Below are 25,902 nucleotides of genomic sequence, written 5' to 3' on the forward strand. Positions count from 1 at the left end.
GTCTATTTGGTTTTGCATTAAGTCCTTTGCCGACTATCGTATGTTGGTATTATTATCTGGCAAAGTTGTGCTTCTTAAGACTTAAAAAAAAATAATAATAATTGGTTTGATGAGTTTTTGTCTGCACCAACAATCCCTTTATGCTTTCATTTGTAACACTTGTTATTTGAACAGCTTTACGGTTGAATGCAAAACATTCCTGCTTATTAATAGTGGCTGTTTAGCCTTTAGTATAGTAAAGATCGAAAGGCAACTATTTGTGGCCGCCGTATGAATTTTGCCCTCACTGTAGGTTTGCTGTGTGGTTGGCTGTTGTATGGCGAGCGGCAAAAAGAACCTTTTTTTGTATATTGCGTGCCGAAAACGAGATCGTACTCGGCGGCAAATTACTGAAACGGATGCATTAGTAACGCATTTGTTTGCCTACCCGCCTAATTCGCTTAAAGTCAGTCGAGCTAACCCCGCAAGATAGCGCTTGTGCAATGGAGATTACTTCGCCTTCTCAAGAGTATATTATCGATTCAAACGCCTTGCAGCATTTCGGTAAGTTTTTCATCGTCATGTACATATTTGAATATCAAGTTAGCTTTATTTCGTTGGTGTTTGATCGATAAGATTGGAAAAACTAGCAGCAAAAACAATGTAATTGTCGTTTAATATGTGAATGTTCCAAAATGAGGCTTAATCAAAATGTTTCCATTGTTGTTTTTGTGGGAAACGGCAGTTCGTCTACAATTTATCGCATGCATAAAATGGTTGGTTGCATTAAGCGACATTTGCTGGAGCGCGTGGTTAACCAAAATATACTGAAGATTACTATTCTGCTTTTGTTGGTTTTCAACACAACTTTCTTTAAACAAGTGCGACCAACCGAAGACTCATATTGTTTTTCGCCATTTTGGTTTTGCAATTGAGACCATCATTGCTTTAAATACAGGCATGAACACATAAATGTCTGTAACGATTATTTGTTTATACAGCTTGCAATTTGGAGCACAAAATTATCACTTGCTTAGTTAGTATATACAGCATATACACTAAGATATATTCCGGAAACTGTTCGTTTTAGCGAAGCGGATGTCGGCCGAATCGCTACGCTGTTTTTATGAAATAAGACCCCCTTTGTTTAATTAGAATGTATTGTTTGTTGGAAATAGCTGTATTTTATTTCAGGAAGTTGTTAAAACGTGTCTGTAGCTGCAGTTTTTTGTTTGTGTGTGTTGGTGGTTCGCAGATATCATTTCAGTTTTTGCACACTCATTTTTACTTTTGGCAGCTAATAACGCAAGCTCAAAATTTCTCGTTCATTAAACACCAAAAAACCAACATTTCCCGTCATAGTAATTACAACATAAAATTGATAAAACTGCTATTTGAAACAGTAAACCAGACCAAGAACGGTATGCATTTCTGCAGCTGACAACTCTCGTTGACTTTCAAATGACTTCGTGCTATAAAAAGTTGCGTTATAAAAAACGACTTATTCTGTTTTCTTTAATTTAACGCCAGCTTTTATTTGTTCGTGCGTAAAGAAATCTGATTGGTAATTTATAAAAACTCAATTTCAACCTATTGTTGTGGTTTCTTTTACGACTGACTGCTTTCAAATCAGCTTGTTAACATATTTCCTCATGCTACAGAGCGAAACAGGTTTTTTAAGCTATACGGATTAGCGTGTGATTGGTTGGTTTACATGGAACTGACTTACTATCGTGCTTACAATACTTTATTTGGTAATGTAGCTATGCTGAGCAACTTTCGTAGCGGAGGTGTTTGTCGGGTTAACTTACTTCGATCCAAATGCACAATGTTGTCTCATGCCCCAATACTAAATAAGCCTGAGGTATTTGGTTGTCGCCCGTATATCAATGCAACCTGATATGAGGCAGACTTGGTTGTGACGGAGAAAGTGCGCGCCTATCCTTGTCACGTGAGCTCTAAGCGGTGAATTGAGCGGGCACGTTTTTAGCGCGCTCGAAATTTCGTAGACGCTTGACATCATACCACCTCTCTCTAAGCTTTCGAACGTCGCCCCGTTTTTCCCCGGTTGACCGCAGAGTCACGTCTGTCCCGTCATTCTCCTGATACGAGGAACTGTTCTCTATCGCCTTGCTCTGTCCCAATCTTTCCTTTCAAACCCGTTTGTGGACTTGGACCCATGGTCGCAAAACTTTCGCCGACTTGTTTGTCCGTTCATCGTGGAACTTTTCTATCCCAGTCGCAGACGCCCGGCCGACCCTGAACAAACAGTGATGTCATTATAGCATGTACTTGTAGTCGTCGAGTAGCGGTGATTTGCCAGTCGATCAACGTGAATTGGTATGTTGGAGCGACAGTACTCTTTTATGTTGCACCGCCGAACTAAATCTGAAAAGAACTGCCCGTTAATTTTGTTTGTACTTTTGGTTTACAGAAAGTTAGGTTGTAGATCAGGAGGCTATTTCTGAACATCGTGTAGTTATGACAGGTATATACAGAAAGTTATATGTTTAAAGTTTAAGAAAATCTTCGAGCAGATTTTGCAGACCCGAACTTTGATACCTGCATGCCAGTAGAAAACTATTCTAGTATTCGACCCGGGTATCCGCTTTGTTCGGCTTTGTTAATGGGTTGGAACTTATTGTGCGCATTTGAAATTCGACTGAGCGTGAGTGCCAAATTTAGTTAGTGCGTAATACAAAGACCTGTGATGCCAATCTTTGTGTTTGCTTATAGGCGGCTAGACGCGGACGCGCGCCGACATTGTCGATCGCTTTCACGCCTCACTGCCCATCACCTTCTGCCGCAATTGTGAAAGTAATTGGCGGGATTTTCGGCTTGAAACTACTTTTAAGAGCAAAATGACACAGTACCTTTTTGGATCATGAAACTGAACACTTGTAGAAAATGTTAAATGATCCGGTTTTCCTATTGACTGTCATGATGCAGTTTCAAATGTCATCCTGACAAACACAACCTCCACTGTAAACTACCTGAATAATATTTTTCAAAGGACCCTGTTTAAATAGGTTCATGCAGCACCTTGTATAACGCTGCAGTGTTCTTTTTTCAACAGTTCGTTATTTTGTGCCCCCTTATTTATGTGTGTTGTCTTGCTTTTTTTCTTTGTGTGTCGCATTTTGTCCGCACAGTGCTGCCGAATTTTGACGCGAAGTGGAGAGCGAAAATAAAGTTCTTTCGAGTTTCGCGAAACCAAGATTTTGTAGATTTGCGTGTCAGACGAAACCTTAAGGGCGTGTTCGCAAGCTTGTCATAAACATATCAAGACACCACTGTGTATTGTTTGCTAAGAGAATGGATGGCGAACTGGGTGTTGGATTTCCGAGCTGTTGGATCCGGGCAACGATGAGCTGTTTGTGTAGTGGATTACCCGCTGTGGCTTCGTGTCATTCCCAGCAAAACGAAAAGGCAAACATGTTTCACGTAGACGCCGCTGCCGCGTGCGTCGTGTAGTTTGTGCGTTCACACTGACTATCGATCCAAAGTGCATTTTTTCTGCTGGAAGATTTCGCTTTGTCGTCTCTCCTTAATAATTATCCGGCTGGCGATTCGCGTGTTCCTCATCTGCCATTTGACACTGTCCAAAAATTTAACGTAGCCAGATCGTTTAAGTGATATTATAACGGTGCTTGTATTGCGCAATACATTCTTCGTGTTTACGTACAAGCCAGTGCGAAAGCCCTCACATGTAACAATCGCAATAACCAACAATGTTTGCAATACACACCGTGAACTTTGCGGGTTTTATCTGCGGGCACACGTGTTCACAAAAGGCAGCAGAAAGCAGAAGGGATTGTGTTTTGTTTAATAACACAGTGATGCAGACGATGTTAATCGTGCCCTGGGGCAGTAAAAGGCGAAGGTCCCAGACAAGGTTGTTTAGAACTTAACACGCAATGTGGTTTTGTGAACTCCCGAAAGAAGCTAAACTTTGTGAAAAAAAGTATCTCAGAGCTGGGATTAGGCAGTACTGCCTTGGCGGTGATTGCGTTTTCATGCGGAACTGCCGTCCGTTTGGCAGTTCAAAAAACTATCGCAATTTTGATCACGAAATTAAACATAGTACAGTGCGGACAAAGACGAGACGTCGTGTACTAATTATTGGCGAAACAATGTACTAGACACGACAGCTAAGGCTTTGTGGATGGAAATCAAATTGTGATGGATCGCTTTTATTGACGCGAAACTGTTGGTTTGTGGGTGGCATATGCCTGTTTTATTCGGTCTTGCTTTGTACACAGTGTAAAATAGTATTTAGTATCAATCTGTATGAAATTGTAGATTTGTTAATCCGAAAGTGTGGAAATAGGATATTTATGACGTAATGTATCATTGTTTTCGGTCACACACCCCTAGAGGTTGAAAGTGCGCAGTAAACAGCACAAAATGCATGTCAATGTTTTCAACAGTATGGGCCAGTCTCTTTGTTCTCATAAAACACCCATTTTTGTGAAAATATATTACATCGTTACACGTGATATTTGTATTCGCGCTGTAGATACAGACGGCGATGTTGTCGTTTAGTCTTCTCAGCACAACATGTGAGATGTAGCAAGGTTTTACCATGGCGTTGAACAGCTGGGATGATGGTGAAAAAGTGGCTCACAGATGTAATGCTGAGGGTAGCTTAGTTGAAGCAGTTTCAAGCATCCCCGACTCTTGTTTGTATTCCCACGACGATTATTAGAGTAGCCATTGAGACGAATTTGATGTGTGTTTGCCTCTTGAACAGAACTGCTGCTGCTATAGTGGGCCCGCTTAGCCGTGATTTTACAAGTTGTAGGGCTGTGTGAGTGTGACAACCATCGATCGACGCCGTGTTCCATTATATTGGTGACTGTCGCCGTGTGATGACCTGAAGCCCATCCAGCATCAATCTAGGGACATCACATGCTGTGACGACAACCGTCGGAAAGGGGAGTCCGACAAGAAGGCTGTGTATTGATTCCTGTCTCAATCTGTCGAGAAATTTGGCGAACAACCGGCGTCTATCGAACGACAAAAGAGGAAATTTGTCCCTGCCACTGTGACAGCTTCCGGGCGCTGAGGAACTACAAGTATCTGTGGTGGCGTTTCTTAGCCTTGTTGGCAATACTAGCGGCGAACCTTGGACTCCGGCCCACCTTCCAATTGCACAAGAACGTAAGCGTGCGCCATTGGCTGCTTCGCAAACGTGCTAACCTCCCTACTATCCTTATTTTCATCACAACCTCACATAAATACACACAATAGCCGGTTTCAAACCTGCAGCATACACAAAATCTCGTTGCGGAAATTTACCTACTGATCTTCACTTTCTTCTTGTCTCCCAGCTTCTCTGTGACCTAAAGTTTTCTCTAAGTTAATTTCCTATAAGAGACCAACCAGTACATTTGGCATTCCCTGCAAGTGTTGTTCAATTGGCCGTGCTTCCTGTGACCTGCCGCGTTTCAGCCTTGCACTGCTGCGCTTTGCCGTCATAAATGGAGTGTATGTATATAATCACCATATATAGTTATTACGTAAATTGCATATATTTGTATATCATATTTATACAACAATTCGAGTGTGGGTTTACAGTGCCTTCAATAGAGAATCTCACAACTGGGATATACAACAAACATGACACTGTAAAGTGGACTTCAAGTTGTTTAAAACAATATGCATTTATATACTTTGATTTGTGTTTAAGTTTTTCAAACTAATCCAAAAACCCTTCGTGTTGTTTTTGGGCAGCGTGTTTATCTGCTTTGCATGTCAAGGTTTGGCCGCATTAGTTGTGGAGTGGGCTTTGTAAAGATCAACGTTAACGTTCTGTTGGCACCAGTTGGCATTGCTTCGAAAATGTCTCTTCCGGTGAATTCGTCATTACAATTTTGCTCCCATCGTTTTGCCTCACTGACAAAACGCAAACTTTGGAGCAAAATTCCATTGACGTATTTACCAGAAAAGACGTTTTTATCTAGAAATTTCAAAAGAGTATATATCAGCTATTTCAACATTGATTTTTGGCCATTTTGCAATTCACGTTGACGACTGAGGCTAGGTTTAATGTGAAACTTACGTATGTTACAGCACACGGAGTTGGTTGCGTCACACCAGTATCAGCCAATGTACCTTCACTTTCATCTACGCAATTGGCGGTTGGCCAGTTACCCACCATGCAGCAGTTGCCACAGATCCGCGACCCTGAATGGCTCAAAGTAGAGGTGAGTGCTGAATTGGCGTCTGTCTCGACTGCTTAACCAGCAACACATCTCATGGGATTTTAACTCTGTGTATCACACGTAGCGTTTGTTAATTTGCTAAACTCTGGTCGATATAGAGCATGATGCAAATACCTGGTAGTTGCATTTAAGGTGGCGAAATAATACGAGTTCTGTTCGTTTGACCTCCCACGTTCTTTGGGCGTCATGAATACCACGTACACGTGGCAATCGAGTGTTACTTACCGCGCAAAGCTTATTACACAAGCACTCGGATGAACCTGTCTGGAATGCTAAAAGTCACTTAACCGTGGAACTGATCTGCTACCTGCCTTCAATATGCTTATTTTTCTCATAAAATTTTATATTCGCTGTTCCAATGCTGTCTTGGTTTACTGGCATCGTTGTTTACATCCAGTTTTTCCTTTTTTATTCAGGTTTGTCGTGAGTTCCAGCGTGGAGCATGCAAAAGAACTGCTGATGAATGCAGATACGCTCACCCCGGCAAAAACATTCAGATTGCTCCCGATGGTAAAGTCATCGCCTGTTTCGACGCTCTGAAGGTAGGCTGGAAGCTCGTAAACCTAAATGAATCCAGTTGAATATTCAACCCATAGAAGCGCCTTACCAGGGTTGTGTAATAACGACTTCTCGTTAGCAACTTAAATATGCAACGTATATACAAGTTAGTTCATAATATCGTATCGTCTTGTCTTGTAATTTCTTTTAAAATAGTATAGTGCCCACTTTAAAGGTGTTTACGTTATAGACATGCTACCTAAGCCGGCCTGCTTTCACTTACATATATTTACCTGCACAACTATTTCAGCTAATTTTTTATACCTCGCGTTTGCCAGGATAAATGCTAATTTAAATTGCGTGCCCTTTAACGAACTATTGTAGAAAGCCTCATTTTGCAGTTACCATAAATTATTTATCATAGTTTTTCAACAAGATGTATGCGCGGGGGTTGCGTTAAGCAGTCTCATATTCGTGCTTGCGAAGTATTTGATGCAGCTAAATTATATTTATTTATTTTTGGATACGAATCAATAATTCAAATTAATTGGAAAACACCTTCTATTAAAAATAAAGTAAAGGAACGTTTCTGTCGCAGTAAAAAGTGTTGACGGCGTCTCTGAGTAGTAGTTTTATATTTTAAACTAGTTAGAAGGTGTTTGGGCATTGAAAGTGATGCTGAAAGGTTATAATAGCAGTGTAAGAAGCTGTTATTTAGTTGTATAGACTTAACCTGACACCACTTGAATTTACATTATTGTGGGCAAAATGTGGCATCGTTCAAGCGTATCCGACTCGCCCGGGGCTCTACGTGATCTTCCATATAAGGGTAACGTGGATTTCTTCGCTGATGGTTATTCAATCCATTTGGTGCAAATAAAAAACATTATGTTTTTACCATCCATCTATTCCCTGTTACAATGCGCCGATATGTAATGAACAGCGAAGTCGCGCCGTTAAATCTATAAATGAACACTCTGGTTGTTTAAATATTTGCTTGATTCGTTCCTACACGAGACCTTGAATCTTACCTGAATAGGTGAACCAGACGTCGCGTGTTTGCAAATGGCGTTTAAGAAACGTGGTTTGTTAGTGTGATTTAGTCTGATTTTAAGAGTAACTCGTCCATTTCGGTCATGCCTTTCTGTTCATTTTTCACATGATAAGTAAAAACACCATTGTGTTGTCAACATGTGTTGAGCAGTAATTTTTGATCGACTGATATCTCTGTTCGTTGTTTCAACTGTGCTCCATGTGTGCATATCATTGATGATGAAATCAACACAATGTATCGCGCTCCTCTTGTCGAAAAAAACAGTTCCGACTGGCTTTGGCAACATGTAGGGGATCACGTGATGCCGATCACCAAATCACCAAAGGCAAACTCGTGGTTGCAGACCACAGTTTTACTGCGCTGCCTTATCGGGCAAGCTGCTGCCTGAGATTGTTTATCTCTGTTTAAAATACTGTAGGTGAAAGTCAGAAATTTTGGTTACTTTGCCAATTAAACGGACGGAATTTGTCCACATTGTAATATTGACAGAGGTGTATATTGTTATACATGCAGATGGTTTAAGTGCTGTACTAAACCGGGTATGACAAAAAATCGTCAAACGCAAAAAATATTTTGAAATGTTGCCGGTTATTTACACGTGGCTTATTCTGATAGACGCGTTTCAATTTGATGACTATGAAGTTTTGCTGTTACATTCTACCGATTTTTACCAACCTGTATAATCTAATGAATATTTGAGATCTGAGTCACCACCAAACTCAGCCTAGACCGCAAACGTTTTGCCCCAAGAGATTTGCTTCATTTTTTTACCCAGCTTACTGAAAATATCATTTTAATATCCCTAATTTTCGTATTCTCTCTAAATTCCCCTTTCTCGCGTTTTAACCTTCATTACTTCTCAAAATATGTCGCAATTTTGCAGAAAATATAAGCCATTATAAATACGCCAATCAGCTTAATAGGGTGTGCGACGGTCATTGGAAGTGCAACTTTCTGACGGAAATAGAATCCCGAAGACTTGACCTTGTCCGAATTAAGTATGACACAACACAACAGGCGCATATCTTGGCTCCTTTGGGAATTTTCTACAGTCAGAAGTGACACTACACTCGCTTATCATCTTATCCCAGCCGTCGTTACTTATTCTATCATTCAACCGACCTTGCAAGTTCATTTAAAGGAAAAACTATTACAGAACCTCCTCTACATGAATCGAAATTAGATTACTAAATTAATCGCACCTGGCAAGCGGTTTATAAGCCGGGGTCAGAATGACAACGAGGCTCAGTGCGGAAATTGTTGATTGCCTTTCAGGAAGTAATGGAGAGAAATTGTTTTCCGTATTGTTTTGCTATGTTGTGAGCTTTGTACCATTTTGATGAAATTTAATGCACGTATTCACACTAATACGTCACACGATGATGGAGATGATGATTGTACAAATGCATTAAACGAGTCTAACGGCGAAGTCATGTGTTTAGCAAAATAATCTCGAAAGAAACAAATGACTATTTCTTTCTGGATCTACGTTTCTTTATATGTGTATATGTGTGAATTAATACCCTGTCTGCAAGGTCTCAAATACCATGGTTGTTTTGAACAATTTGTCATTAAAAAAATCGCCAAAAAATGTGATGAAACAAATCAATGAGCATTGGTCATGGTTTTGTGAAACCTTTGCATGCAGAAAAATATTTCGTGTGTCCAACATGCTCACCTGCCATGTTAGGTCACACCACTGCTTGACAGCATCTGCCTTCTGACATTTCCCAAATATCGATTTCTTCCCCAATAATATTTGGTTTGGTGTAAAAGCTCTCCTTTACATCTAACCCATGGCCGCCGCATTAGGCGAGAAAGTTGGTAAAGAACGAAGCTTTTGTGTTAGTTTTAACGAGCAATTTCGAGCGATGATAAGTGTGCTCCGAGTCCGAGCTGACAGATGTTTCTTTACCGGAGAGCGTCTGTTAAAATTTCGATTCGAAGTTTTCTCTTTTAAGTTTAACATCTCACCTATAATAACTTCTTACCTAATGTCACATCATATTTACATGCGAGTTATTGCGGCCGATTTTAATAACAAGCCACATGGTGTCAGGATCTGCTACATCAAAATTTGTCACGTAAATGTGTCTCGGCGTCTGGTTTTCGCGACAGAACTTCAAGCACCCCTTCACCGCATTTAACTTATACAAGTGCCTTTAATGGTTGGGCGTATAAGGGTGATAGATTGTAAAGCCTGTTTGCGACTGCTTAGTATTTTTTAAATGTTTTCCTTTTTATCCAGCGCCTCAACCAATATCTTGAGACTTGTAACAAAAAACATATCAACAAACCACAGTTTCGTTAAGTTGTGATTGTCATACTTGAAACATGGCGATTTTATTCACACGAAATAAACCAAAGTTTGGGTTTGATCCAGGAAATTTCCGAATAATCACTGGAATGTCCAAAATATCAGACAGATCTGTGTAATTTTAACTTTGTTAATGATTTATCCCCCAAAAATTGGCGCGACCTCACACCACAACTATAGCGTAACGTTTCCACGACAACCGTTTTAATCTAGCAGCAGAAATTGTAACAGGTCAACACAATATGTTAAAGGCCAGCTCTCTAAGATGAAGGCCAAGACTGTCTTAAAATATCACGATTTTAGATTGTCATCCGATTATAACAAGGCCGTAAGTGCCCCTCCAGGCAACGAACAAACTGGGCGAAGAGTTCTGACAAAAAAATGTTTTTCAGTGATCCAGATCCCAATATATATATATATTTAGGGAATATATTTATGGTAATGAATGTGCGGGTGATCATTTTTCCACATTTATTTGTATGTGAAACTAAAACTAAGGTCATTGGGGTTTGTAAGCCTGACTTTTATGCGAATTCCATAAAGGCGTGAATCCATATAACACAGTGGAAATGTGGGTGTAAAAATGCAGTTTTAAAATTCTGAATTATTCTCCATTCTCCCCCTCGTAAAACAACATCCTCTTCCCATGGATATTTAATCCACTTGGATCACGCGAGACGAACATCCATTCATCTTCTTTTGTGTACACCGCTTAACTTGGTTCGCGTCTAGTATCCGGACTTGTTTAGCCGATCGAGAGATTAAAAGTTAGTTGATGGTGTTTTCACAGCTGCTGGTACCCCGTATGCTTCGACTAGTCGCATACAGAATGGACATGTGGTGTGTTTGCCCAGACACCATGCAGGGCACGCGTGATCGCTGTTACCCAGTGGAGGCTTCAAACAATCTTTAAATCAAACTTTAATGGTGCCTCCCTCTGACGTATATAAGCCAATAACGCGCCAATCGCCTTTGTCCGGGACAATGTCGGCACAGCCGGCCCGAGACGGCGCGCCCAACAGCAAACCTTTGAGCGCTTTCGACCTTGGGACGATTGAAAGAACGCCACGATAAATTCACTGGAGGCGCTTTGTGGGCTTATTGCTACCTCAACCTGGTCATTATGTTCTTTTCCACGTGTGAGGTCAAATCGAACCATCTAGAATCTGGTGTACTGTTTCCCATGGAATACATCACAGATCACTGTATTTTTGGGTTTTTGTGTTGAATTATGGATCAAATCAAATCATGTGTATTTCGCGCAAAACACCATAAATCATCCCTTGAACAGATGCCGTTTTGACCAAAATCTGCATTATAACGATACGCCAATCTCGATCTACAGTCCATCCATCATCTATTTTAATTTAACGTCAAACCCTGTAAGACCCCATTTGGACAGAAAATGATTCGATTGCGATTCCTGACAATAAATCGCAACCAATTTGGCGTCAAATTGCAACAATTATTTTTGGTTTTTTTGCCTTTGTCCTTTGTTTTACCTATTCCTCAACATATGCCCTCAGTGGATATCGTTGCTCAAGTTTTCCTGACACTGCCAATTAGTCTCGTGGATAGTTTCTATATTTGCTATTACCTGCTAGTGCCACGGAAAGTTTGCTTTGTCGCATCAACTATTTGCGGTTATGCACGTACAGATGTTAATTTCCTTTCACTGTCACACTGTTCGCAAACAAACCCATGAGATTTTCCGTTCAAGCAGGTTTTTTCTGTGCTGGTTTTTGTTCTTTTCTTGGGTGTGGGCGCCCTCTGCTGAAAATAATGATTTGGAAATAGTCCATCAGGTGTCACTGTAGGGTTTTCTGCATTATGTAAACTTGCATGCAAGTAAACGGTGTATTTATATATAAGACAATTTTTCTAAAAGTTTTTAATGACATAAAGAATAGATCCCTTTTTTTAAATCCTCCCAGACAATAAACAAGAGACGTACTCCGTAAAGTGAAGTTTTGTTCGCTTAACAATCACCCCGTCTGTTCTGCAGACAAACGTTCGATTATGTGACCGTGTGAATCACCAGAAACAACTTACCGGCAGATTATGAGCTTGACTTTTCACGTAACTTATCTCTATGTCTGTGATCCATAATTAACTGATAAAGCTGTTCACCTTTCCCCTTGGCCAGACCAAACATTTTGGTGTTTTCGAGTGTACAAGAAGCCTTTTTTGCGTAAAGGCGCCTCTTTTATAAAGAACTTTTTGTAGTGCTCATGTGTAAAGCAACCGCAGAGAGATTCGTGATTGAGTTAAATACAAGATTTTGAAGTAAAGTTGGAACAAAACCCACCTTGAATAGGTCCTTGTGTCGGATGACTTATCAAGCAACTGTTTGTATTATTGACACAAAAAACATTCTTTGCACAAAATCCTAACCTGAACCAGCGTTCAAATGAGCTTTTTGTTGAAATGTAATGCGTAATGTTGTTTTCGAGGTAAACACCAAACAATATTAGCAGTGTGCAGTGTACAATGAGTCATTTATTCTAAATTTGCCTTATGTTTTGATCGACGTAATCGTGCTTAAACTTTTCCGACGTTTTGGAATTTTTAAATGAAAATAATTTTGAAAAAGCACTTTTTACAAACTTTAGTTTAGGAAGGAAACTGCAGTGAAAAAGTATATGGTTTGATTAGATATTGATGAAAACTGATTATTTTTCTTGGACACCTCATGACGCAGAACTGCGTTGCGTCATCGCAGACTGTACCAACTTTAATACTCGTTGTGGCTGACCCCGCTCATCCGCCCATTCAAACGCTGCTTCTTTAATGCAGGAATTGCGTCTATGAGTTGGGTGAGGAAACGCGGCTCGCGCAAACTTGTTGAATGAGAGCAGGGTTTGAATGGTGGCAGGCAGCTTCACTATTAAAGTGTTAAGCAACATCCGACATGTGAACAAGGCTAGCTTGACGTGAATTACTTGTCGATTTCCTGTTAGAGCAACGTTTATAGTTTGTTTTTAACCTGGCTATATGAAGCAGTGTTTTAATGTTGCACAGCGGTTAGCGTTATCTCGCTTATTCTTTTTTACTTAGTAAGTGAAACTGCACTGAGGTTCGAAAATTCGCAAGCATGTGACCACGATGCGTGGGTGATTACAAAATAAACGCGGCTTTTGGCATTTTTTTTAGCTGAACGCTTTATCGTCAACAGCGAAAGTATTACTGCAGTTACTGGCCACGGTTCAGGGGCGCAAGCTTTAAAATCGAGGTGGTGAAAGCGACCGACAGACGCCAAAAACAGCAGATTCCAAGTAAAGCAGACAGGTCTCGGCGTTAATGAGTGGAGGCTTTAAGCGAGCTAGCGGGTCACGTCTGACGAGACAAGCCAGCGATCCGTCTTTCGTTAAGCGCTCGCTTTTAGCGGCGCTATAAACACTTTTCGCTGTTAGGATTTCGGCGCAAGTATCGCCATGCGCATATTTGGAAACGCCTCAGTCTCGCTAAGGTCACGCTTCGTTTGCGTCCTCGTCTCGCATCAAATGCAAACTGACACTCGCACTTCTTCCACGTTCGTTTTTTCGCCATTATCTCAACCGCATCGATGTCCCACCACTTTTCAAAAAACAAGATTTTATTCTGTTTTTTCGATCGCCATAACACAAGCTTGTCGCCGAGACTGGAACATAGTCCATCACCGCCGCCGCCACGGCGAGAGCAAAATTAATAAATAACAGGAGCTAGCTCTCGGTCGGGCCGACTTGTGTCAGCGTTGACACAACTATTGTTCAGTGTATTCGCCTGAGAACTGTATCCGGTTCGAGCGGCTGATTGGACATTGACTTCGCATAATATGACCAACTATTTTCCGCAGAGCGGTATTTGCGAGTAATGATCGTTAGACTTGTGTTGTGTTGAATGGTCAAGCATATGTTGCAGGCAGATACATCATGCGATACAGTGTTAGATGCAGATCGACCAAAGTTGGCGAATGAAGAAGGGATCATTTGCGTACAATTGCTTCCACGTCCGCAGTGGTGTTTCGCATGGATAAGAAAGTTGTTTAAGAGACCGCGATCGATTGTTAAATTTGAAACTTACAGTAGTAGTTTGAAAGTGGTAAACTGCATGGAATGCCTAATTATGTTGTTTTTTGGTACAGCGTATAGATCGAGCGAATGTGTAACAATGAGTGAAGACACGTAGGCTGCGTTTAGACATTGTCTGCTACGATGCGACAATTCTTTAGTCAGGTTGTGTGCATATTGTTTAGCCTTCGTGCTGTGACCTCGTTACTGCCACGTACAGTGATGTACCGACAAACGTCATCGTGTATTTTGTCAGGTCGCATTGTGGCGATGTGTTGATTAACATGTAGTTTGGGGATCACAAAGAAATAAAAATAGTGTTTTAGGTCAAACGAATAAGAAACTTCCCTAATATTCGTTCCTCATTTCGTCCTACCCAAGTTGGCAATTTCAGTAGGAGCAATGTTTGCTTTCAACTTCTAATTAAAGTCAACTTAGTTCAGTTTGGCGTGGACGTTTTGTGTGCACTTCCATCTGTAGTCTCCTCACACCGGTTTCACCGAATGTTTGTCGACAGCAACTGTGGCAGCCCCGCTCGCTTGTAAATCATTACTTGATAAATTGTTCATGCGCCAGTATGGCTTTTGTATGTAACGGCGTTAAACCATGTTTGTTCACACCTGATTGTGCAACTTTAACCATGAATTGCATTCGTTGTGTTGTGTACGTGACTTTTAAGCATGGGTGTTTGCTCAAAGCTGCAAAACTGTTGCAGTTTTACAATATAATGTTCACTTCGCATTTACAACTTACAGTTAACGTACAAAGTGGCAACCAATTATTACAGCTCCTATGCAGAAAATCCAAGCTAGCATCCAGGCATTTTCCTGATTCTTAACGTTCCATAACAAGTTGAGGCCTGCAGTGCGAAGGTATCGCCGTTCGAAGCATTTCATGCGAATGTTTCCTGCAACGTTCAGGGTAAAACGTTTGGAAATTTCCCTGCCGTGTGGCTGGAGGTTAATGGTTTTGTTCGTGCGAATTTTCGTGAAGTAACAATCCTCTTGCAACTAAGGCAACTCATTAAGGTGTTTATGTCAGTTTCCCGAACCCAAATCGTGCTGTTGCTCATCATCTCTAAATTACGAAGCACTTCCATATCATTCTAGACCTGTGAGTTTTTTTCTCTGATCGCTTTGACTAAAGAAATACTGGCCGTGATTACCGTGTTTGGTGCTGAGGTTCTTGTGGGTGGTCCTTCTGGTCATTTTCTCTTCCCACCCATCGATCATTAACTTGTCCCCTTCCGCTTTGTCTGCGTGCCATTGACCTGGGCAATGGTGGCAGACAAGGTTGAGGTGGCGCTTTCGCCGGTTTGGCTTGTGGTGTTATCACTTCCCAGTCTTATACTTTCCAACTACGAGTGTAATGTGTGTCGGGTGCCTACCCATGCAGTCGGCATTTTTCTGAACTGAAAACTTGAACGAAACAAGACACCTGAAGTTTGACGTTGGTTGCAAGTTAACAAGCTATGTAGAGCCAGACAAAGTAACTATTGCTATTTCACACGTTTTCAAAGCTAGTACTTGCTGTGGCACAGCTGGTATGAAACGTCGATGTTATTTTCCACATTCAGACCCTTCTTCCGAAACTAGCTTCACCGAATCTTTACGAAGCGAGCTGAGGAAGAAGCTGCTGATTGTGGTCCCGCTCGAATGTAAACTCATGTTACGAAATGTCAAACAATGTATCTTTCGGTGAACTACAACTTATTCTCCCGACCTCACATGCTTTACCACCCTTTCTTCGCTTTGTTACTAATAGACTTGTTACCAGAAGCCTTTACTTCGAGCGTTGCTGTCAAACAAATAAAAGGCTTTTAACACAACATCGCGACTTTGTTTCTTCGCGACTTGACTTCAAAAAGTGGTGCAAACTTTTCTGTACAAGTATTATCTTTTGATTCTTATTTTCCCTCGTACCATCTTGCCACGACCAATTAAACTTGAATTTGTAAGGTCCTCGGACGGAGTGTTCTTTAATCCTATTCGCCCTCTTATCTTTTTCTTTATTTTCTTACACAGCGACTGGCGTCTTGTCTTTTCATAACCGAAATACAATTATTCCAAACTGGCGTTTGTGAAGACCTGCAAGCAGGGCCGATATAAAAGCAACGGATCGCACTATTCGTGCTCAAGCGTTGTTGGGTTTGGGAAGCTCGCTGGCGTTTTTGTTTGAACGGACAATTCAGCTCTTACCCAGTGGTGGAGTGCTCTCGACTGCGCTTCTTCGACGCCACTTTCACTGGGGGAGCGCGGAAACGCGAACTACTCAAAACCTGATGAGACCTCCCTCTGCATGACTATTATCCGGATTAGAATACCCCTATCGGTAGTTAGTTAGTAGATTGATAATTCACACTGTTTTGCCTCTTGTTGTGTTAATTGACAATATCATGCATTCCTTATATCGAATAGAAAGTATTGGTTGCGCTGAAATCAAAGTGGTTGTTGAACCATTTCAATGCAATGCTTATTCGGGATGCGTGTTGTTTGGATTAGTTTGGGAAAGTTATCGTTATCAGGTGGTAGAGACGTTCGTGTTGTGTTCTTCTCGTGCCGGTCGTCCTGGTATGTTAATTGCTTCGTCGCGCCTACGCTATTTCTTCCACTGGTTCACTCGATGGCTTTATTGCAGTAACGTTCGTATAAACTAAAACAATTACACACAATCGTCATGAAGGACAACGTTTATCATTAACAGGGAAATATACAACCGGGTCATTAACTGTTCAGCCATTTTGTAAAATCTGGTGATTAATGACTGTGGGCGAGGCCATTAAGATGTTTCAGTATGGCAATGTTTGTTAGCAAATCTATCAATCCTGCACATGCAACAAACTCAATGTTGTGTTACTGATTAACTTTGATACTTGAATGTGATTCGTTTTTGGACGTCAAGCGCAACCCTGGCACAATCTTAGGCCAGGTGTAGAAACGGCGCTCTGTAAGCGTGGAACAAAAAATGATCAGTTTGTGAGCTAAGAAAAAGATAGCGAATGTAGATGATAAATAACAGAATACTTTTCGTTTGTTTAAATTTATTTTCCATTCATTGCAATTTCACACTTAGGTGCAAAACTCTCATCCCGCTCATATCGTTGCTGATTAATTTCATTTGCGATTCTATTTCGTCTCATCGTGAAACTGTGAGTTGTGGCTCAGGGCCGCTGTAACCGAGAATCGTGCAAGTATCTTCATCCCACCTATCAACTGAAACAGCAACTCGAGATCACAGGCAGACAAACTCTTCTACAGAATCGAGCAATGCTACAACAGATGTTGCCTTTACAGCCAAGCGTGATGCCGACTGCCATTCCACAAACAGGCTTGATTGGATATGAGGTGCGTACCAATCAATTTTCGATAATCTATCCGTGTACACCCGTGTATGTTAAGTCACTTTGGAGTTATTATCTAGTTATAGTTTGCTGCTCCACCGTTTCGTTTGAAAAGTTATCGTAATTTTTGATCAAGTTGTGTATTTTTGGTATTGCGCAATTTTGAGCTTTCGTGAAAACTAATTAAAGTTGCTGTAAATTTTCAATGCAAACATGGGTGGAACAAACTGTCCACCAGCAATGTTCAGCCGCTAATTTAGTAGCCTCACCTTTACTGTTTCACGTGCAACGTCGTATGTTTTGTCATTTTGTGTTTGCTCTGTTGGCTGGGCGCACAAGAGCAGCCGTTTGCCCTTCGCGCTTACATTAAAAAATCCTCGTTAAAGTTTAACGTGTTCGCCTGCCTACCAATAGTAAGTGGGTTATTAGCTCACCAGACACGCTCCGGAAAGAATATGAAAAATTGCGCTTAACAAGCTTGGGTCAAAAAACTGGGCCCTGATGCGATTAAGAAGCCTGTGTGCTTGTGCTGTGTGCTGCTACAATCACCAACACACAGCCGCAATAATTTAATTTGTGCGCAAATTTTGTGTTTGTTGATGATGATTGATGCCTAACCACAAAAGCAGCCTGTCGTGTGGAAATCAGTTTTCGGCATCTAACTGCTCTCTTTGTATATTATGATCATTAAATTGCATCTCTTCTGTCTCCTGTCCAATCTCCTTCCAATTCCATAACCCCTTTCCTTGGCTGTAATAATCTGCCCATTGTGCTTAATCCGACCGCCCTTTCCCAACCCAAATCAATATTACCTTTTATTCATTGATGTGCGCAGCAACTTACCGGCGGAAGCGCTCAGCAAATGGTCAGCAGTCTGCACACCAACCAGTTGTATAGCCCTAACGTCGCTGCACCCGCTGGCACAGCTGCTTATAGTGTGTTGCCTTCAGGTATTGTCCTCCTCATTTGCCGCAACTGCTCCTACTTAACATTTACATTGTACATGTTGCTTTTGCGTAACATTGGTTTGCACTGTTTACGCGGTAATGTGAATTTAAATTGCCCCCGCGTTGTAATTTGCTGTTAAAGATTTGCAAGTATAGCAATGCTACCAAAATACATATATTTATGTTTCTGCCGCATTGAAGTATAGTTAAAAGGTCTGGAGCTTTGACCTATAGACATACATTAAATATTCCAATCTTTGGCCATTTGGATATAACTGTTATCCAACCATGCCAACATCATTTACCAGACTTGGCCTCCATCAATCCGCATTACATGACGTATTATCCCATCGCAGCATCTCCTGGCCACCAACTGGCCCTCGCGCAGCACTCCGCTACGCCTCAAATGGCCGCAATGATTCCGGCCTCTGGAGCTTTACGTGCCGATAAATTGGAGGTGAGTTGTGTCATATAGTATTGTATAAAAAGACATTTCGACCAGATATATTTCGTATTTCTGGTTGGCAACAACTATTCACAATTACTGTTAACAAAAGTGGGTATTCCCCGACGCATGAGTCAACCGATAAAAAACCAAACCATGAAATCTGTCAAGATTTAGGACCATGGGCGTGATAGGGTTTCCTGTTGTCTGTGCACTTACTCTCTGCTGTTTTTGCCGCCTCACTCCCATGCGCAAACCCAACCTCAAGGTGATTTGCTTTCTCCGTCCGCATTCCTAAACACCATAATATTTTCGCTTCACCTCCCCTGCCCTTTTAAAGCGTCTCACATTTCCAGCCTGGGCCAGTTTCTCGTTGGTTTAGTCACGCTTGGTTACTTGCGTCTTGCAAAACGACCACAGTGAATTTATAGAACAATTCGCCTTTCTGGGCATGTTTGGCAAAACGCCATGGGACCTTGTAATCTCGTTTATTTATTAAAGTTGGCTTTGGTTCGAATTTTAGTTAAATGAACTTCGACCCTGCTTTTTGTATCAGATTGTTTCTGTGACATTTGAATAAAAAACAGTTTACGAAACACACTTTTTTCTGGTGGTTTTCGATATAAATTACATTTCCTGATCAATATTGTTTACTGATGTGTGAATCGCTTGTCCAGGTTTGTCGTGACTTTCAACGTGGCAATTGTACACGCGGCGAGTTCGAGTGTCGCTACTGCCACCCACCGGACAGATCTATGATCGATGTTACTGATAACACGGTGACAGTTTGTATGGATTGTATCAAGGGGCGGTGCACTCGCGAGAAGTGCAAATACTTTCATCCTCCCGCCCACCTTCAGGTTCGTCACTGATAGTCTGTATGTTTTACATATGCTCATTCTTGCACCCTGATAATAATCGATGAAGAATTTTGCATTAAATTTTAAATGTTCGATTCAATTTACGTTACATTTTTGTGGTGATCACCAGATCCACGCGGTTTTTATCATTTTTCACAACAAAATCAAACAAACATCATTGTTCTGTGAAATTTGAACAATTTTCACATTTACGTCGTTTGATAAAGTTAAGTGGCAATCAAACGATCGTGTGTTTCTCAATTCAATTGCCACGAACCCCTTTGATTGGTGGTGGTCAATTTATCCACGCTTTAATTCGTTTCAGGCCAAAATTCGGGCAGCTCAGAACCCGGCTACCGCTTTTCTGCCACCTATGACACCTGGCACGCTTTCCACAGCTGCTCAACCTGCTGTCATGGTAGGTGTTACCACAGCACCAAAACGCCGTGATCGCGACCATGGCGTCGTATTGTGCATGGCCTGTACACCCACGGTAATCCCGTTGGGTTGCCTGATGTGTGTATGTGTGCTAACCCTGCTGGGATTGATGGGATGATTAATAATCTCCCATTTCATCGAGCCGCTGGCTTGTGCAACACTAACATAAGTCCCTATTCAATTTCTGATTATATATTAACAGACGTTGATTTTAAACCGTCCCTTGTTTATAATTTGACATATACTGATTTCCATCTATAACCAAGTGTGCATGGGACAATTTTCTCCGCATGGGACAAATAATGTTGTTACCTAATTGATTCTGACTTGCTCCTAGACCTTGTTAGTGTTTTGTCAACAAGTAGTTTGAGCAACCAGTGGTAGATTAATTTCTTGCTTTAAGCCATTCATACCAGCGTTCACGCTTGGCGCATTTCAGACTTGACAAACATGTTCGTTTGCAATCTTAGACTCAGTTTCTCCGTTTTTACAGTTTAGTATTTCAGCGATTAATCGCGAATATTTTATTTTTCTCCTCCGCCTCTTCACCCACCTCACTCATTTCTTCCCCTGCAATCCCGAATCTCGTGCCCCGCTTGCTGATTGCCTCCGCGAACCCTTGCCTATGATCTTTATTCACCTCCTTACAACCCCCTCCCCCCGCGAAATCCGCAGGCACCAAAACGAGTTCTTACCCTGGAGGACGTGGTAAAGTTTTCGCTAGTCTTTTTAATAACAAAAATTGTCCAAAATCTATGTAATATAAAATTTGGTTCGAACACGTTATCGTTTTTTCCAGAAAATATGGGTAAGACGGGTCGTTGTAAAACTCGTGGCCATGCGAACACCCTCCCCCTTTGGCTTGATTATTTGCTCGATTATTTACCATTTTGCATGGCTCCTCGTATTTTTATATTCTAACCAAATGCATGGCCGGGACTTTGGATTCACGGCAAATTGACCTTAGATCGCAGATAGCTTTTTCTGTCACTCCACCTAGTGGTGTGACCAAACTCCGGTGCTGTTGGTTAATTTGGTATATGGTGATTTTATGGTGGTGTTAAAACCGATTGAGCGGGATGACGGGGCACGGTGACGTCATTCACCCACCTTCGTTCCTTTTTTCCGAAATATCCCATTCCCGCTTGCAGATGACTAACGGATCAGGACTTGGTCAACCTCCGCTGAAGAGACATGCCCTCGAATCCTCCATCATCACTTCGTCTGCATCTGGACTCGGCTCCTCTCCAGGTCTTGCTCCCTCTCCAAGCGGTTCGCAGAGCGCCGCAACTTTGGCGGCACTTTATGGATACAATAGTGGAGCTCTACAGGGTCTCGTAACTCTGTCGCACCAATCGATGCAACCCGCCACGCCCACTGCTTACTATCAACAAGGTACACAGTTTTATGTATTATTTACAATCCCCGGTTAAGTGAGATAGTTACACTTTATCCGTCGTTGCTGTGTCTTTTTTACGTCACGCGAAAAGGATTTTCTTAAAGCTGTACTCACTTTTAATACTGGACATTCTGACTGTTTCAGCCGCAGCCACCATGCCGATGCTTCAGCTTTACGGCAACACTGGAGGGTCTATTGCTACCCCTGGGGCAGCTACTGCCCAAAGCACTCAACTCACAACGTTCAACCTGCCTTCGACGAGTGCCAGCACTCCCAGCGCTTCTGCAGGCTCATACGCATTTCTTAATGGGCAGAGTAGTCAGGTTAGTCACGGGGTAGCATATTATCTTTGTTATGCTTGTGATATGCAGTTGTTTATATTTGTCGTTTGTACTGTTACCGTTTGGATTGTTTGTGGGTGTGTCTGTGTTTGTCATAAAATGGTGCAGTTTGTGATGTATTTTTGTGAAAAACCTAAAATAATATCAAAAATCCAAATTTAAACAGAAACGTCTTGACTTTTTTCCTTAATTTGTTATTTTCCACCGAACCTCGTTGTGGGCTTTAAATGCAAAAAACAATTAATTGCACTTTTCATAAATGTGGCCCCTGGCCATTTGACTGCACCATTTTCTTTCGGGCTATGCAAATTTGCTTGCCGGCACTTAACCGACTAACCAACCAACCAGTCACGCTTATACGCTTTCCATGTTGTGCCTGCGTGTAGTTTTGCACCGAATTCACGGTGAAAACTCCACCCTCATCGCAACAGCATTCCCAACAACAACAGTCGTCGGGGGTTACAACCATGACCGTATGCAGAGACTTTCAATCTGGAAAATGTGTGCGACCCTACTGTCGTTTTGTGCACGTGCGGGAAGGTACAGGCAGGCGCTGTTCGATTGCAAGCGACTCATTTTGCCGCATGATCGCAAGCCACATGTACGCACTGATCATTTTTGCCAGAGCCGCACTCGATAATTCTGCATTGCAATTCGCTGTGCGCGCCTTTGTCTCGGTGTGTTGTTGTGCAATGAAAATTCCCAGTAATTTGTGCCGGTTGTGAATTAGGGTTTCTTCATTTTTAATCCATGTTTGAACATTCCAATTTAATCTGTCAAACGAATGAAGCAAATAACCTTTGATGTTCTTGGTGAAACATTGGAACATTCTTCTGGATGGTCAACACCTTTGTCATCTTGTATTTCACCTGTATATCGTGTGACGTCAATTCATCAATGACTTTTTCAATCTCGGCACGCAGCAAAGCAATCGTGTGAAAAAATGTACGATTTTGAAAATCGATTTATTTCTGCAGGTGAAAACTCTCAATTTGTGGTGTTGGAAAGCACTACAGAACGTCACACTCAATTACATTCACGCTCATTATTTGGTTGCCGCTCGTTGCCAAACCGTTTGGGCAAAACCATTCTGCAACATTTATAGCATTTTTAAACTCTCCGTTTGTTTTGCAGATTATGTTGAAATAAAAGACGACAAAGTAACTGTTTGCCGTAACGCCCTACAAGGTAAGATATTAGTTTTTGTTGCCTCCATTACGCTTCAAAATAAGTCAGTGTTTAAATAAAGTAAAGATGTTGCATAATCTAAGTGGAAATGCGAAGATCGCCATTCAGACCACTTTGTTTTTTTAGGACGATGCGCAAGACCCCAGTGCAAGTTTTATCATTTGCCCGGCACAAGTTCGTCTCCCACTGAAGGTGCGCTACTCGATGCTCACCAGTTACCAACTTATACCCCCTTGGATGCTGCAACCTCCCCCGTCAACGGGCTGGGGCATCCTGGTCTTATGTTGTCTGGTGGAATTATGCCCACAATCCAACCCGCCTATCCTTCAACACTCACCGACGTTTCTGGTGTTTAAGTGAGCTTCACTTAAGTTCCAACATTCGTGCTTTATTAAATGAAGCTTGTGTTAAGTTACTTTCCTATATATTGTTCCCGCCCCTTTACCGACTGTGTGTTTTGTGCTATGTGCGGTTAGCTGATGACATTGCTGTGTCACGCTTTTTACTGGGACATAAGAAGGAAGTTACATTTTCCATTTCTCAACATGCCAAAGCGGCATTTTTGCTCATGGCCTTGTACAGAAAGGGTGCCGATTTTCGTGTTCTGTTGCAACTCTTAACAATCCATCGTGCTATTTGGTCACGTTCAGCGACTTCACCGTCGTCTGCATCAGATAAGCGCATTTTCGTGTTAAATGTCGGGCTACTTATTTGTTGCAAATCTTTTAGGAGCCGCGGGCCTTTTATAGCCTTGGTTGCATTTTCTCATGGCTCGATCGGTCTTAAACCGATCGCTGCTTTACTTTTGTCACTTTTAATAGTGTTTTCTTACCTATGCGCCCAGACTTTTACCCAGCTTTTGTCCCATGTCACCCATGCTATGTTGTAAAGGACGTTTGTCATTTTATCGTGTTAGCAACTCGGTATAACCATGCTATTTTATCTTCGCCTGTATCTTTGTACTGTGACCTTCGTATTCAAGGGCCGTTTGTCTCTGAATAGTGCAGAGTTCCATAACTTGTAAATACCCTTTGTTCTTTATGAATGATTGTATTATGTATTTTGTTCCAACGCCTTATGATACGTCATCAATCGGCTTCAATGACGTCCATCGGAAAACCGAACGTCAATTCTCCACAAAGTTCCATAATTTTTGCAATGTTTAGTGATTAAGCCTTCTCCATTATATTCGTGGTTCCATGACCCGCAGGTGTTCATTCCCCAGAGAACAATATTTAGCTATGGCACCTTTAAGGTGGAAGCCGCATTTCTGCAAAACATTAACAAGTTGAAGTTCATTGCCATCTGCATCTGTGACGCAATTGTGGGGATCGTTTTTAACATTGTTACTAACAGCGGCAAATCACCACTGACAAATGTTGTGTTCCTTATACAGTAACCCACTACCGCAAGATTCTGAATTTTGCTGCTTAAGATTGTTTGGTTTGGAAATCCCCACTAGAAACGCGCAACAGTCGGAAAAGTATTTTCCATTTCCCACAAACAATCTTGTCGAATGATTATTCGCCAGTGTTATTCCGCCACATAGCGCCCTAGGCAGCAGCAATTCGCGAAATCCTTATTTATTTTCGCTTGATTCCATTGTGGAAATAACTGACTCCCGTATACTTCTTTGTTAACAGTGTGAAAAAAGCATAATGAAGAAGCAGCGGCCACACTAAACATAATTACCGTCGCGTTGATTGCTGACACGGCCTGCTGGTCCCACGGCCTCTGCATACATCGCATTCAACCGAGTTTTGTTAAAACACATCCGCCGACCCATTATACTGAGTGTGCCTCAGTTTGCTTGGTTTTTAGCCGAATGTCCTTCTGTGGTCATTCGCTTCGCTCAAGATACATAGTATCTTCGCACGCTGCTGCCCAACCCTAATCGTGCCTTAACCGTTCACATGCCGTGACCGGATAATATCAAAAGCGTCATCTAAATTTTTAACGATCTCTGTTTTGTTCTGTCACCGCATGTGTTGGGCGTGGTGCTTTGTACATAGAAAATGGTGATTTCTCTCCAGTAACCCTGCGTTTCAAATGTGTTTTCGCAATAGGGGAAATTCTTACCGATGGATTTAACACGTAGCAAAACTTTTACATCCTCTCTGCCCCTTCCCTACGATTTACCGCTAACATTTGAGAAACTTCGCGAAACGCGCGCTCTATAAAAACGCTTTGGCACGGCCTAGTCGTGAGGCACAGCCGCGTAGAGCCACACCCCTTCCTCTCCATACCTGCTTCGCGCAAGTTTTCCCCACTAGGGGTCTGAAAGACGACAAACATAGCTAATTTTTGCAAACTTGTCATTGTACCTTGTACAGTAGCAATGTCCGGACCCAAGTCGTTCAACGACATATGTTCCAGGCGATGAAATTGTTCATTCTTAGTTTTAACTGATTTTAGCAAAATAGCCTGTTTTACCATGTGTCCAATTTGGAAAGACATGTTTCATTATTTATGTTACTGTCCACAACTTTACTGTCTTTGTTAATTTTGAAAGCGATTCAATTCAACGTGTTTTTATGGAGTTTGTAAACAATTAATTTTACTGGTAAATCTTCTCAATTCGTGCATTTTAACCGTGAATATATTTGAAAATCATTGTAATTTTTTGGGCTAATTCTTGTATTTTCGCACATACCAATACTGTTACCATTACTATTACAAGAAACAATATCTATCGTGTCGTGGTTATTATTTTTAATTACGCCTCAAATTGCATTATTCATATTGATGTAGAGCAGTGTAGATAGTTTAAGAGAGAAAATAGTTGCTGAAGTGTTTCACGCATAAAACTGCACATTTAAC

General features: G+C 41.6%; 1 protein-coding gene across 4 annotated transcripts; it reads left to right on the top strand.

Annotated features, from left to right (window-relative positions):
- Positions 1-345: 345 nt before the first annotated feature.
- Positions 346-25,774, top strand: LOC145902723 (muscleblind-like protein 2a). 4 transcript variants are annotated; one of them, XM_082990813.1, is made up of 13 exons: positions 346-543; positions 6,055-6,188; positions 6,623-6,748; positions 17,289-17,468; positions 18,300-18,414; positions 18,720-18,868; positions 19,534-19,716; positions 20,042-20,134; positions 21,306-21,549; positions 21,704-21,876; positions 22,281-22,434; positions 23,029-23,082; positions 23,209-25,774. In XM_082990813.1, exons 1-13 carry the CDS (start codon positions 483-485, stop codon positions 23,436-23,438), a joined length of 1,896 nt encoding a protein of 631 aa, XP_082846939.1. In that variant the 5' UTR covers positions 346-482; the 3' UTR covers positions 23,439-25,774. The 4 variants fall into 4 exon arrangements, with proteins under 4 accessions (XP_082846939.1, XP_082846942.1, XP_082846941.1 ...); XM_082990816.1 differs by lacking the exon at positions 22,281-22,434 and adding an exon at positions 20,830-20,862 and having other exon boundaries at positions 350-543; positions 18,768-18,868; positions 21,698-21,876; positions 23,209-23,348; XM_082990815.1 differs by lacking the exon at positions 22,281-22,434 and adding an exon at positions 20,830-20,862 and having other exon boundaries at positions 372-543; positions 21,698-21,876; positions 23,209-23,348.
- The last annotated feature ends 128 nt before the right edge of the window (positions 25,775-25,902 follow it).

This window comes from Ascidia mentula, chromosome 5 (assembly GCF_947561715.1).
Source record: "Ascidia mentula chromosome 5, kaAscMent1.1, whole genome shotgun sequence".
Classification (NCBI taxonomy): domain Eukaryota; kingdom Metazoa; phylum Chordata; class Ascidiacea; order Phlebobranchia; family Ascidiidae; genus Ascidia; species Ascidia mentula.

Coding starts and splice junctions, on each gene's coding strand:
- LOC145902723 (XM_082990813.1), top strand. CDS start 483: ATGGAGATTACTTCGCCTTCTCAAGAGTATATTATCGATTCAAACGCC. Junction 544..6,054: donor AAACGCCTTGCAGCATTTCG/GTAAGTTTTTCA, acceptor CGTATGTTACAG/CACACGGAGTTGGTTGCGTC. Junction 18,415..18,719: donor TTATAGTGTGTTGCCTTCAG/GTATTGTCCTCC, acceptor ATCATTTACCAG/ACTTGGCCTCCATCAATCCG.